The 15,878-nt window shown below is 38.1% G+C and overlaps 1 protein-coding gene across 1 annotated transcript in view; it reads right to left on the reverse strand.

Annotated features, from left to right (window-relative positions):
- Positions 1–1,308: 1,308 nt before the first annotated feature.
- The window catches only part of LOC127638005 (kinesin-like protein KIF15-A), a 171,737-nt gene continuing 157,167 nt past the window's right edge, over positions 1,309–15,878 (reverse strand). Inside the window, 6 exon segments of the mRNA XM_052119362.1 lie at positions 1,309–1,765; positions 2,200–2,331; positions 4,365–4,497; positions 7,621–7,658; positions 8,089–8,152; positions 8,696–8,796. Of these exon segments, the coding sequence (XP_051975322.1) occupies positions 1,691–1,765; positions 2,200–2,331; positions 4,365–4,497; positions 7,621–7,658; positions 8,089–8,152; positions 8,696–8,796 (543 nt within the window). The 3' untranslated portion in view covers positions 1,309–1,690.

Genomic DNA, 15,878 nt, shown 5'->3' on the forward strand with positions numbered 1-15,878 from the left:
TAGAAAATCCAAAATTACGATTCACGAAGGCACTGAAGACTATCCCGTCTGGTCCAAACTGACAGAAGGCCTACTGTGACACAACTCACAGAACATTTTAATGGTTAGGGAGGAATGAGTCACAGACACACAGTGCATTGTACTCTGCAACGTTTGGGTCTGCATAGCCGCAGACTGGTCAGAGTGCTCATGATGACCCCTGTCCTCCGTCAAAAGCACTTACAATGGGCACGTAAGTGTCAGAAGTGGACCTTGGAGCAGTGGTTCGATGAGTCTCATTTTTTTACATCACGTCGACGGCCGTCAACGTGTGTGCCGTTAACCTGGGGAAGTGATGGCACCAGGATGCAATGTGGAAAGACGACAAGCAGGTGGATGGAGTGTGATGCACTGGGCAATGTTCTCCGCTTCACCTCACAACTTACAGGACTTTAAGGATCTGCTGCTAATGTCTTGGTGCCAGATAGAACAGAACACCTTCAGGGGTCTTGTAGAGTCCATGCCTCAGCGGGTCGGTGTTGTTTTGGCAGCACACGGAGGACCAACAGCATATTAGGCAGGTGGTCATAACATTTTGGCTCATTGGTGTATATTACAGACTGGCAAGGTAAAGTCATAGGAATGCACACACAGTCCTCCCAGAACTGTTTGACGCGCTGTCGCTCCCAGATATTAGACGAGTTGTTTTCGAGTGTTTTGTCTGTCTGCTCTAAACAATAACTATTTTATTAATAAGTCACAGTGGCTACAATTTCTCTGGAATTGACGATATTGAACACATGGAAACTGCTTTATTCACACATTGTTTTTGCAACACTATGATTTTTCGCATAAATTGAATTAGTAACTTGGATGGAAACATAGTTAATGACTTCATTTACAGTAACTACTCAAGCAGCAGCACCATCTCAGCGCTGATTGCGCCTGCTAAAAAAGCTTGTGGGTGGATAGTGAATAAGACGCAGGGTTTTGCATTAAAATACCACATGCAAAAATGGTTTAACTGTTTAGAGAGTTACTGCCTGTTCATCAGAGTTTGGAATGACATGTGGGTGAGTACATGATGGCAGAATTAAAATTTGTAGACAAAAAAATTCATTCGAATTGCCAGCGATCCCATCAAGAGATGCACTGGTACATTCCTCTGGGTATGTTTGAAGATAACCTTGTAACCTTTAATACAACAATATTTAAGCAATTGTTTCTTTGTGGCCTTATAAACGTGCACTCAAACGCAAGGGATCCATATCTGGCTATATAATCTGAAACGTGACATGAATAACCTGTTAAATCCTATATAAATAATAATAATAATAATACAGTTATAATTGAATGCTGTGATACTGTTTATTTCATATGCACACCTTTATGAGATTGGTTGAGAAAAAAGGGTAATAAAGCACTTTAGCATAAGTTTAGGTAAGAATTACTGACAGGTTACTTTAATAAAATTTCTCATAGGAAAATAATTGCAATTCATAAATTGTATTCAAAGAGCTAACGTTCACAAGAGAAATAAAACAAAAAAATACAAATAAAAAAAGGTTGACAGACAAAAAAGTGTGAATGAGAGACAAAAATATCAACAGCGATCAGATTCATCGAAAAACAACACATTACAAGTCTAAAAGCAATTTATGTAGTTCTGGGAAAAAACTATTTACGGTCTAATTTCACTACTTGAAGCATGTCACAGATGAGGATGTTGTAGGCCTTCTGTTGGACTTTCTTCCATATGAAGACATTGTCTGAGTTTGCCATTCTCCTGAAATCACAAACGGGTTTAGTAACACGTCCAACAACAGCAGAATTACAACCTTTTGTACCTAAAATGATCTGTTCAGCTGCACAGTTACTGAACATTTCATTCCAATCCAGACTCATAATGTATAATGACTAGAGTGATACGATGAGTATTCAAAATATACTTGCAATGATTTTAGTGGCGACATAAAATTAAGCAACATTGTGAACATTGCAATGATTGTAATGCAGATTTTTTGGTTGATTAATTTTCCAAAGGAGTGTCTCATTAATTAGTTTCTTCATTCTTTGTCTTGCCACTAGCGAGACGTTTATCTGGGATGCTTAATTTTATTGATCAATTTCTCGAAAGGAAATCTTGTTTTGGAATGTTCTGGAGTATCTGAGTGGAATTGTTGGCGACTGTGCTGTGACTGTCTGTTCTTTGTATCTTACCTCCTGTAGTTTGGTGATCTCCTTCTTCAGTTTCACCAGGTACTCGATCTTCTGCTTGGGGTTCTGATGACCCAACAGTTTCCCGTTCTTCTCAGTCAGATGGTCCACCTGCTTTCTCAGAACCTCCACTTCCTGTATGTCATCATGAAGGTTACAAATGAAACAGTAAAAAGTGAAAGATGTTTAAACTAACATCATCACCCTTAATAATTCAGTTCAAATGATGTTAGATATTAGAAAACAAACTGGCCATGTTTGCCTTCAGATATTCAAATATTCTGTACAGAGATTACTGAAATCATTAAGAGCCTAATGAAGTGCATACTAATAAACAAGTCATTTAGCATTATGGTACGGTTGATTTAAAAAAAAAAAAATGTTTTAACATTGACTATGTTTATGACTTATAAATAAGTTCCAAATAAAGAGAAAATGATACAACAGGAAGTCGTTTTCATTTAGAAATTTCTTTCACTGACTGGATTACACAAAATTGGCATTACAATATGGTTATTTAATATATAAACCCATTTTTATTGATTTTAAAGAAAAATGTAACAATATTGTTTTATACACTCACCTAAAGGACTATTAGGAACACCATACTAATACTGTGTTTGACCACCTTTCGCTTTCAGAACTGCCTTAATTCTACGTGGCATTGATTCAACAAGGTGCAGAAAGCATTCTTTAGAAATGTTGGCCCCTATTGATAGGATAGCATCTTGCAGTTGATGGAGATTTGTGGGATGCACATCTAGGGCACGAAGCTCCCGTTCCACCACATCCCAAAGATGCTCTATTGGGTTGAGATCTGGTGACTGGGGGCCATTTTAGTACAGTGAACTCATTGTCATGTTCAAGAAACCAATTTGAAATGATTCGAGCTTTGTGACATGGTGCATTATCCTGCTGGAAGTAGCCATCAGAGGATGGGTACATGGTGGCCATAAAGGCATGGACATGGTCAGAAACAATTCTCAGGTAGGCCGTGGCATTGAAACGATGCCCAATTGGCACTAAGGGGCCTAAAGTGTGCCAAGAAAACATCCCCCACACCATTACACCACCACCACCAGCCTGCACAGTGGTAACAAGGCATGATGGATCCATGTTCTCATTCTGTTTATGCCAAATTCTGACTGTACCATCTGAATGTCTCAACAGAAATCGAGACTCATCAGACCAGGCAACATTTTTCCAGTCTTCAACTGTCCAATTTTGGTGAGCTCTTGCAAATTGTAGCCTCTTTCCTATTTGTAGTGGAGATGAGTGGTACCCGGTGGGGTCTTCTGCTGTTGTAGCCCATCCGCCTCAAGGTTGTGCGTGTTGTGGCTTCACAAATGCTTTGCTGCATACCTCGGTTGTAACGAGTGGTTATTTCAGGTAAAGTTGCTCTTCTATCAGCTTGAATCAGTCGGCCCATTCTCCTCTGACCTCTAGCATCAACAAGGCATTTTCGCCCACAGGACTGCCGCATACTGGATGTTTTTTCCCTTTTCACACCATTCTTTGTAAACCCTAGAAATGGTTGTGCGTGAAAATCCCAGTAACTGAGCAGATTGTGAAATACTCAGATCGGCCCGTCTGGCACCAACAACCATGCCACGCTCAAAATTGCTTAAATCACCTTTCTTTCCCATTCTGACATTCAGTTTGGAGTTCAGGAGATTGTCTTGACCAGGACCACACCCCTAAATGCATTGAAGCAACTGCCATGTGATTGGTTGATTAGATAATTGCATTAATGAGAAATTGAACAGGTGTTCCTAATAATCCTTTAGGTGAGTGTATATATCTCAATATTTTAATTATAAATATCGTGATATATACACACTATTGACGTTTCATCATATTTGATATTCAGCACAAGAGTGAATAAGGACTTAAATTGTGTTCACAAACAGTGATTGTATCTCTTCAAAAGACTTGGAATGAGTCATATCGATTCATTTTATGGTCTTTTAACCTTTTTTGAGTCACTTTTAACTTTATATTCTAAATAAACACTGTACCTGACTTTTCACTTTTGTGTTTCACAGATGAAAGTTATACAAGTAAATGATGACAGAATTGTCAGTTTTTGGGTGAACCATCCCTTTAAGCAGTAACGTCCAACCATACCCACATCACACGATCACTCATTCAGTCTCTTCCTTTCTGACCTGCTGCAGTTTGTCCTGTTGATTCTCTTTCTGTCGCAGCTCTCTGAGTTCCAGACAGCGGTTCCTGAGTTCAGAGGTCAGTTCCTGCACACATGTCTGAGACTGGGCGAGTGTGTTCTCATTCATCTGCAGCCTGAAGAGAACACACACACAAAAATCACCCTCTGTGATCTCTTATTACCCTTTTCAAACCAAATTAGGGCTGCACAATATATTGAATATTCAAAGTAATGCAAATGTACATGTTGCAATATGCATATCACAAGGACTTGCGATTCAAGGCGACGCAGATAATAGACTGGGTGCAGGATTTGCACTTGTGCATTTAGGCTACATAAGTGCTGATCCCGTGACTGCTGCTCGAGATTTTCTCCATTGTCATTTCAACATTAACAGACTGGGCGATTACAAGAGAGAAGACTCATTTTGTAAAGCTGTACTGTATCTTTCAACATACACTCTGATGATCATTCATGGTTTTTAATGCTATAAGTTGGAGAGAGAGCGTTGTTCCCCACTCTGTATGAATGGCCAGCTACCACAATCTATCACACGCACCATTGAAGAGAATGAATACAATTATTTTATATTTTACAACACAGATTATATTAGGATATGCCACAATATTATGAATTTAACTTTATATTCAAATGCTTTTTACAAAAAAATACAAATAATTGAATAACAATTGATAATTGACATTTGAATATCTGTTACACAGCTAATATTAATATGCAATTTGGAACAAAAACAACTGTTTGTGATATCTGGGAAAGATGTTTTTTTGTTTTTTTATTCCAATAAAATTCAGTTTATTTGGGTGGTGGGGGATCTGATGTTCCACGCGCTCCAATGACGTCATCATAGGATTATCGTATCGCATTTTTCCTCCATACTGTGCAGCACTAACAGATTTGTGTAATAAATGAGAAATATGCTAAATAGAAGAATCTTCAAAAGTGGGATTTTGAACCCCACTGTATTTTAACATACAGGCCCCTTCATTTTTTTCACATTTTGTTATGTTGCACCCTTATGCTAAAACGCTTGAAATATATTTTTTTCCCTACATCAATCCACACACCATACCACATAATGACAAAGCAAAAAAACTGATTTTTTATAATTTTGCAAATTTATTAGAAATAAAAAAACAATATGAAATATCACATTGACCCTAAGCACACAGCCATGAGAACGCAAGAGTGGCTTAGAGACAACTCTGTGAATGTCCTTGAGAGACCCAGCCAGAGCCCAGACTTGAACTAAGGATGGGCATTTTGTCTACACGAGTCCTCGTCGAGTACTCAAGGGGCAATTACATGTTCATAACTGTATATATAATAACATGTCTGACAAACGTCTATGTCTGCTGCATTGCGTCTTGTTGTTCCAGTGTATCGTATATTGATTATTATAGGCTCATATAAAATAGTATGTTACAAAATGTAAAAAGATTGCATAATCAAAAGATAATGCATCATATTTTGTCATTATGTGAAGATTCACTGCCCAACTCTGAAAGAATGTGTACAAAGCACATCTGTCTGTTCTTCCTTCAGGTTACCGTAGTGTAATCTTAGTAAAGCTGCGTTCACACTGCCAGCTACTTTGTCGCTGCATGTCGCCAGTGGGTGGCCGTTAGGTCGCTAGAAGTGTGTATAGAGAGTGTAAACAGCACGGTTTCTTTTCAATTAATATTGTTATTAAAATATTAGGATCACGTGAGCTCTACCATCTACTCTCGTATTGGCTGTCGCTCCCAAAAGTCACTCTTCATTTTCATAAAGTTAAACATTTTCAACTGGTCACGTCGCTGGACACGCCCACATCCGATCGCCAATGCTTGTGTTGACGGAAGTCACCAGCTCTCATTGAAAAAGAATGAGATGAGGTTGTTTTGTCGCTGCGTGTCTCTGGCAGTGTGAGCGCAACTTAATTGCGCACCAGTTTTTTTTAGTGACTGAATGTTTATTTTCAAATAACAGGAGATGCCATAACCATTGCATTTTAATATGAGTGTTAAACTGAAGTTCAGTTTTGAAGAGACTGCATTGTGTTCTATTTAACTGCTCGGTCTAGCTGTTTGAAACACTCGCCTGCTGTACACCGCCACACACCTAGTGTGTATGTGTCCAAATGTTCACTTTTGCGAGGAAAGTTGAATCAAATTGCTGTGATTCATGAAGCGCTCCATTCAACTCCGAAAGTCTGAATTTCCACCTATCAACTGAGGAAGATGCAATGCAATGACACTTTTTAATCAGATATCTAGCTTGGAAACTTGGAAATCTTCATTTATTTGGTGGAGATGCAGGTGTTACGTCACGCAGGGCAGAGAGGGGTTTAGTCAGTGACAATCATTCACTTTTATTAAATAATATCCTTTAACGAGTCAAAGTTCTTACATTAAATGATAATAAAGCATGTTTAGCAAACATTTTGCAGTGACAGGTGTTCAACACACTGTTAATTACACTCTCTTTGTTTTGATTATTGTAACTGTAGTATTGCAGCCTCGTATCAGTTTGTTTGTCATGAGAAGTCTCTGATAATCAATGTACGCCTCAAAGTCACAACGTAATCAATCCCAAAATTCAAAATTTGACACGTTTGTGTTTAGTTGTCAGGTAATTGGCACTGGTTTTCGAATGACGTGAAAAGTCATATCATGCGTGCTCACTATCAATCATTGTTTTCATGATCGATCATTGCTGCCACATCTGAGTCCTCGAGTACTCGTGCCCATCCCTAACTCGACCCCAATAGAACATCTCTGGAGAGACCTGAAAATGGCTGTCCACTGACAGTCCCCATCCAACCTGACAGAGCTTGAGGATCCGCAGTGAAGAATGACAGAAAATCCACAAATCCAGGTGTACAAAGCTTGTCATATCATACCCAAAAACACTTGAGGCTGTAAGTGCTGCCAAATGTGCTTCAACCAAGTAAGAGCTAAGGGTCTGAATACTTATATCAATGTGATAATTCAGTTTTTCTTTGGAAAGTTATCCAAAATCTGGTTGTTACTTTGTCATTATGAGGTATGGAGTGTAGATTGATATGATTTTTTTTTTTTTTTTTAAAGCTTTTTAGCATAAGTCTGAATACTTTCTGAATGCACTGTATAATGTAATTCAATAGCTTTAGCAAGCCAGCTTTTGATGGCATAAAACTGAAACTATTAAAACAATCAGAATTTCATTTATTTTGATCATTTTAATAGAATTATCTGAATAATTATGAGCTCACTTACGCTTTCTGTGCGTCTGTCAGCTGTATCATGAGGGAGCTCTGACAGAAACAGAGCGAGAACAATTGAACAGGGTCATTAAATACAAGAGCCTCATTGAACAGGTGTGTAGCGACAAAAGTGCATATACCATTTCCAGTTTGCTCAAGTCTTGACATATCTACCTACATACACTTCATACAGTTCAATCAATATGCTTAACAGTTTTAAACATTGCCTACCAAAAAAAGTTACATATCTTAATCTGCCTAATTAATACACAACATGTATTATATAAAGCTAACAAACATTAGCATTATGTTCATGCAGAATTGGCTCCCCCAGCTGAGCCTGATTTCTCCCAAGGTTCTTACATTTTTAGGTTGGAAAAACCAGAATTCTGAAATAATCCAAAAAAATTTATAAATAAAACAAAATCACATCATTGTTTAATTTGATTAAATAAGTGATTTTTCAGATCCATTAACATACTTTCCCTCTCCTCTCCTCTTGTAGTTCTCTCAGCACAGAGACAGGTATGGCCTCTCTCAGGTCTCTATACAGACACAAGCACAAGAAGAGAGAAATTACAACTTACCAAAGTGTGACCAGAATGAATGAATGAGAACTAGGACTGGGAAATATAGCATAATTTCAATTATTATTCTCTCAATATTATTTAAGCCTTTGTTATATGCAATAAATATCTCAATATTGAATATCTGAAATGGCCAAAAAAAAAAAGGAATCTTCATTTCAATTAAACCGTGTTTAAAACAACTAAAACTAGCTAAAAACCACCCAAGCACGTTTTCAAAACGGTTCTTCACTAAATAAACAAGTACAAAAATTCATTATTTTCATTCACATGCACCAATGTAAGATTAATAAACAACACTTAGATTTGAACAAATACATTTTAATAAATGAAAAGCAATGTAGGGCTGTGAATATTTCTGAGTAAAGAGATAAAGAAGGATCACAGAACTAATGATCTCTTTAGGAAACTCTTTAGCCAGTCATTATGAATATCTTGTGAATATGTCATATATCGGCCAGCCCTGGCAGAAATGTGCATGTATGAATGATGTTTTCTCACTGGTGTGAATGGCTGCCCTGCTGCTGATTCTGGATAGAGTAAAACTTGTCCAACAGTGTTTGAATCTCCAGCCGCACGATCTCCTTTTCATTCAGCTGGGCCTGTGCACAGAGTATTATTTACAAACCCTAATGGCTTTCTGCATTGGAACACATAAAATAGTGAATTAATTAATTTCACACAGCTTTTCACCATATAATGAAAGTGAATAGTGACTTCAGGGTGTTAATGGAGCTGTAAGTGATTTTAGTGTTCTGAAGCTTTCATGTGACTGAGCCTCTGAATAAGCCATGCCCCCTCATTCCAAAACTCTGCCCTCCAGGGATCATTTTGAGACCAAAACTGAGCAAAAGAGCAGCATTGTTTGTTCCTGTGGCTGTCAAATTCAACAGTGGCACAATAGCGTCCTCAACTGACAAACATTAGATATAAAACTATGATAACGAGCAAAATCATGACAGGTGAAAAACGTCAATGTATGCAGAGACATTTTTGTTTGCCGTTTTCAAAGTCTACAGCTGTCAGCTTAGGATAATTATTTCATTAATATCTTTAAGAGAGTAGGATATTTTTTGCATACTTTTCCATTAAAACAAACAAACGAACTGCTTACAGCACCTTTAAAGAAATGTCAGGGTTCTTACACCTTTTCCAAAGTCAAATTCAAGCTCTTTTCAAGGTGCATTTTCAAGCTTGTCCAGCAACTTACAATTGTGGTAAATTATATGTTTACATGCATATACTACTTCATCACATTAAAACACATGTTATTGTGCTATAAAAAAAAAACATCATGCAACAATGTGAAAACAGGTCCTAGCTGCAAGCAAATGTGAGTGGAAATTACTGCATGTGAATGTGGAAAATGATTTGGTGCTGCTAAATGTCTGACACCTGTCATCATAATTTATGAAATTATACCATCAGAATCAAAACTCCTTATATGCTTTTTTTGTGTGTCTTTTCAGAAGCCCAAAGTCACCTATTCACTTCAATCTTATGGTGAAAAGCCATGGAAAATGTTTTCAATTATTTTGTGTTCCACAGAAGAAAATTTTTATGGGTTTGGAGCAATTAATTAAATAATGATGAGTAAATAATGATGGTATTGACATTTTTAGTGGTGCTTGCCAAAGGCAAGGCATCACTATTGTTATTCGCCATACTTATTATTAGTGGTGCTTGCAAAGCATCACTATTGTTATCTCACATACTTATTTTTCTTCTTATTAGTGGTGCTTGCCAAAGGCAAGGCATCACTATTGTTATTCGCCATACTTATTAAGTTGGCTTGTGAGAGCCAACTTACTGAAATCCTATTTAAACTTATTATTATTATTAAGTTGGCTTGTGAGAGCCAACTTACTGAAATCCTATTTAAACTTATTATTATTATTAGTGGTGCTTGCAAAGCATCACTATTGTAATTTCACATACTTATTTTTCTTCTTCTTTTTAGTGGTGCTTGCAAAGCATCACTATTGTAATCTCACATACTTATTAGTGGTGCTTGCAAAGCATAACTATTGTAATCTCACATACTTATTAGTGGTGCTTGCAAAGCATCACTATTGTAATCTCACATACTTATTAGTGGTGCTTGCAAAGCATCACTATTGTAATCTCACATACTTATTAGTGGTGCTTGCAAAGCATCACTATTGTAATCTCACATACTTATTATTTTTATTATTAGTGGTGCTTGCATAGCATCACTATTGTAATCTCACATACTTATTATTTTTATTATTAGTGGTGCTTGCATAGCATCACTATTGTAATCTCACATACTTATTAGTGGTGCTTGCAAAGCATCACTATTGTAATCTCACATACTTATTAGTGGTGCTTGCAAAGCATCACTATTGTAATCTCACATACTTATTATTCTTCTTTTTATTAGTGGTGCTTGCAAAGCATCATTATTGTAATCTCACATACTTATTATTTCTTTTTATTAGTGGTGCTTGCAAAGCATCACTATTGTAATCTCACATACTTATTATTAGTGGTGCTTGCAAAGCATCACTATTGTAATCTCACATACTTATTATTCTTCTTTTTATTAGTGGTGCTTGCAAAGCATCACTATTGTAATCTCACATACTTATTATTCTTCTTTTTATTAGTGGTGCTTGCAAAGCATCACTATTGTAATCTCACATACTTATTAGTGGTGCTTGCAAAGCATCACTATTGTAATCTCACATACTTATTATTCTTCTTTTTATTAGTGGTGCTTGCAAAGCATCATTATTGTAATCTCACATACTTATTATTTCTTTTTATTAGTGGTGCTTGCAAAGCATCACTATTGTAATCTCACATACTTATTATTAGTGGTGCTTGCAAAGCATCACTATTGTAATCTCACATACTTATTATTCTTCTTTTTATTAGTGGTGCTTGCAAAGCATCACTATTGTAATCTCACATACTTATTATTCTTCTTTTTATTAGTGGTGCTTGCAAAGCATCACTATTGTAATCTCACATACTTATTATTAGTGGTGCTTGCAAAGCATCACTATTGTAATCTCACATACTTATTATTAGTGGTGCTTGCAAAGCATCACTATTGTAATCTCACATACTTATTAGTGGTGCTTGCAAAGCATCACTATTGTAATCTCACATACTTATTATTTTTATTATTAGTGGTGCTTGCAAAGCATCACTATTGTAATCTCACATACTTATTAGTGGTGCTTGCAAAGCATCACTATTGTAATCTCACATACTTATTATTAGTGGTGCTTGCAAAGCATCACTATTGTAATCTCACATACTTATTATTAGTGGTGCTTGCAAAGCATCACTATTGTAATCTCACATACTTATTATTTTTATTTTTATTAGTGGTGCTTGCAAAGCATCACTATTGTAATGTCACATACTTATTATTAGTGGTGCTTGCAAAGCATCACTATTGTAATCTCACATACTTATTATTAGTGGTGCTTGCAAAGCATCACTATTGTAATCTCACATACTTATTATTTTTATTTTTATTAGTGGTGCTTGCAAAGCATCACTATTGTAATCTCACATACTTATTATTAGTGGTGCTTGCAAAGCATCACTATTGTAATCTCACATACTTATTATTTTTATTTTTATTAGTGGTGCTTGCAAAGCATCACTATTGTAATCTCACATACTTATTAGTGGTGCTTGCAAAGCATCACTATTGTAATCTCACATACTTATTATTAGTGGTGCTTGCAAAGCATCACTATTGTAATCTCACATACTTATTATTTTTATTTTTATTAGTGGTGCTTGCAAAGCATCACTATTGTAATCTCACATACTTATTAGTGGTGCTTGCAAAGCATCACTATTGTAATCTCACATACTTATTATTAGTGGTGCTTGCAAAGCATCACTATTGTAATCTCACATACTTATTATTATTTTTATTTTTTATTTTTATTTTTATATCTCTTAACAAAACTTCGCACCTAACTCGTCCCACTACCGCTTGACGTAGACCCACGAATGAGGTGTCAAATCGAACGGCCTATTGAGGACACGTGTGCTATGACTTTTATAAGCTTATCGGGTACGGTATTTGCCCCAGGGGCAAAAAAGCGCCGAAAAATCCCATAGACTTAACATTGAGACAAACTTTGACGCGTCACAGCTCCAAGCTGAGGATTTCAGTAGAAACGTGTGATTTGCCACATTTGAAGAGGCTGGCAGGCTCTGTAAGAGCATACCTCAATATGGGGTAAAAGTTGCACCCCTGGGGGCAGGAGCTGCCCAAAAATGCCCCAATTGACTTATAATGGTGTAGGACGGCCCATGAAATGAAAAGGCATAGGGATTTGTATTGAACATAGCTCTGGATCACAGTGTCATAGAGACGAGGGGTGGGCTCATTTTACTCAGACGACCAATCAGTCTCTCAGGATCATTGTGAAGCTATCAAGCCACGCCCTAGCAACCATTAAGAGCACCTTAGCAACAAGTCCCATACACTTCTATTGAAACAGATCAAAGGGATATCTCCGGATAGAAGTGTCATAGAAACACAAGGGTGGTCTCGCTTGACTCGGGACAGCAAACAGCCAATCATGCATCAAATCAACACTTCCTAGCCCCTCCCTAGCAACCATTGTCAAGCACCTTAACAACCAAAATCCATAGAGGGATATCTTCCATTCTGAATGTCACAGAGGCATGGGAGTTGGTTTATATCATTCATACTGACAAGCAGCCTTTGGAGATTCATGATTGGCAGCTGCCAAGCCACTCCCTAGCAACTAAACAGAGTACCCTAGCAACCGCTTAGCAGTAACTATATCTCTGCACCAGAAAATCAGAGAGACTTCTGGGTTGATTTATTTCAATCAGGATGGCAAGGACACTTGATTAGTATCACTATGGTAACTGCCTAGCAACCAGATGGGGTTACCCTAGCAACCGAGTAACAAATCACATATCTCTGCATCAGAAAAACGTAGAGACTTCCGGGTTGACTTATTTCAATCAGGATGGAAAGGAGACTTCATTAGTATCACTATGGTAACTGCCTAGCAACCAGATGGGCTTACCCTAGCAACCGAGTAACAAATCACATATCTCTGCATCACAAAAACATAGAGACTTCCGGGTTGACTTATTTCAATCAGGATGGCAAGGACACTTGATTAGTATCACTATGGTAACTGCCTAGCAACCACATGGGGTTACCCTAGCAACCGAGTAACAAATCACATATCTCTGCACCAGAAAACAGTACAGATTTTTGGGTTGACTTATTTCACTCAGGATGGAAAGGAGCCATGTATTGTATTACCTTGCTAACTGCATAGCAACCACATGGGCTTACCCTAGCAACCTAGTAACAAATCACATATTTCTGCACCAGAAAATTATACAGACTTCTGGGTTGATTTATTTATGACCACAATTTCTGTTCTTTTCAAGCAGGCTATTTGATCTAGTTTTGCCACGGCAAGCACCACTCACATTTTCTTCAGGAAATGTACCTATCTAGTTATTTTATTAGTGGTGCTTGCAAAGCATCACTATTGTAATCTCACATACTTATTTTTATTTTTCTTCTTTTTATTATTATTCTATCTCCATGACAAAACTTCGCACCTAACTCGTCCCAAGACCGCTTAGCGTAGACCCACAAATGAGGTGTCAAATCGAACGCCTATTGAGGACACGTGTGCTATGACTTTTATAGTTTATCGGGTACGGTATTTGCCCCAGGGGCAAAAAAGCGCCGAAAAATCCCATAGACTTAACATTGTGACAAACTTTGAGGCCACAGCTCCGAAGCTAGGATTTCACAGAAACGCGTGATTTGCCACATTTGAAGAGGCTGGCAGGCTCTGTAAGAGCATACCTCAATATGGGGTAAAAGTTGCACCCCTGGGGGCAGGAGCTGCCCAAAAATGCCCCAATTGACTTATAATGGTGTAGGACTGCCCATGAAATGAAAAAGGCATAGGGATTTGTATTGAACATAGCTCTGGATCACAGTGTCATAGAGACCAGGGGTGGGCTCATTTTACTCAGACGCACCAATCAGTCTCTCAGGATCATTGTGAAGCTATCAAGCCACGCCCTAGCAACCATTAAGAGCACCTTAGCAACAAGTCCCATAGACTTCTATTGAAACAGATCAAAGGGATATCTCCGGATAGAAGTGTCATAGAAACACAAGGGTGGTCTCGCTTGACTCGACAGCAAACAGCCAATCATGCATCAAATCAACACTTCCTAGCCCCTCCCTAGCAACCATTGTCGAGCACCTTAACAACCAAAATCCATAGAGGGATATCTTCCATTCTGAATGTCACAGAGGCATGGGAGTTGGTTTATATCATTCATACTGACAAGCAGCCTTTGGAGATTCATGATTGGCAGCTGCCAAGCCACTCCCTAGCAACTAAACAGAGTACCCTAGCAACCGCTTAGCAGTAACTATATCTCTGCACCACAAAATCAGAGAGACTTCTGGGTTGATTTATTTCAATCAGGATGGCAAGGAGACTTGATTAGTATCACTATGGTAACTGCCTAGCAACCAGATGGGGTTACCCTAGCAACCGAGTAACAAATCACATATCTCTGCATCAGAAAAACGTAGAGACTTCCGGGTTGACTTATTTCAATCAGGATGGAAAGGACACTTCATTAGTATCACTATGGTAACTGCCTAGCAACCAGATGGGCTTACCCTAGCAACCGAAAGTAACAAATCACATATCTCTGCATCACAAAAACATAGAGACTTCCGGGTTGACTTATTTCAATCAGGATGGCAAGGACACTTCATTAGTATCACTATGGTAACTGCCTAGCAACCAGATGAGCTTACCCTAGCAACCGAGTAACAAATCACATATCTCTGCATCAGAAAAACGTAGAGACTTCCGGGTTGACTTATTTCAATCAGGATGGCAAGGACACTTGATTAGTATCACTATGGTATCTGCCTAGCAACCAGATGGGCTTACCCTAGCAACCGAGTAACAAATCACATATCTCTGCATCACAAAAACATAGAGACTTCCGGGTTGACTTATTTCAATCAGGATGGCAAGGAGACTTGATAAGTATCACTATGTTAACTGCCTAGCAACCAGATGGGGTTACCCTAGCAACCGAGAAACAAATCACATATCTCTGCACCAGAAAAGAGTACAGACTTCCGGTTGATTTATTTCAATCAGGATGGCAAGGACACTTGATTACTATCACTATGGTAACTGCCTAGCAACCAGATGGGGTTACCCTAGCAACCGAGAAACAAATCACATATCTCGGCACCAGAAAAGAGTACAGACTTCCGGGTTGATTTATTTCAATCAGGATGGCAAGGACACTTGATTACTATCACTATGGTAACTGCCTAGCAACCAGATGGGGTTACCCTAGCAACCGAGTAACAAATCACATATCTCTGCACCACAAAATAGTACAGACTTCCGGGTTGATTTATTTCAATCAGGATGGCAAGGACACTTGATTACTATCACTATGGTAACTGCCTAGCAACCAGATGGGGTTACCCTAGCAACCGAGTAACAAATCACATATCTCTGCACCAGAAAACAGTAGAGACTTCCGGGTTGATTTATTTCACTCAGGATGGCAAGGACACTTGATTAGTATCACTATGGTAACTGCCTAGCAATGTAACTGTTCCAGCTACTAT

The sequence above is a fragment of the Xyrauchen texanus genome, chromosome 46, assembly GCF_025860055.1.
Source record: "Xyrauchen texanus isolate HMW12.3.18 chromosome 46, RBS_HiC_50CHRs, whole genome shotgun sequence".
NCBI classification, from domain to species: domain Eukaryota; kingdom Metazoa; phylum Chordata; class Actinopteri; order Cypriniformes; family Catostomidae; genus Xyrauchen; species Xyrauchen texanus.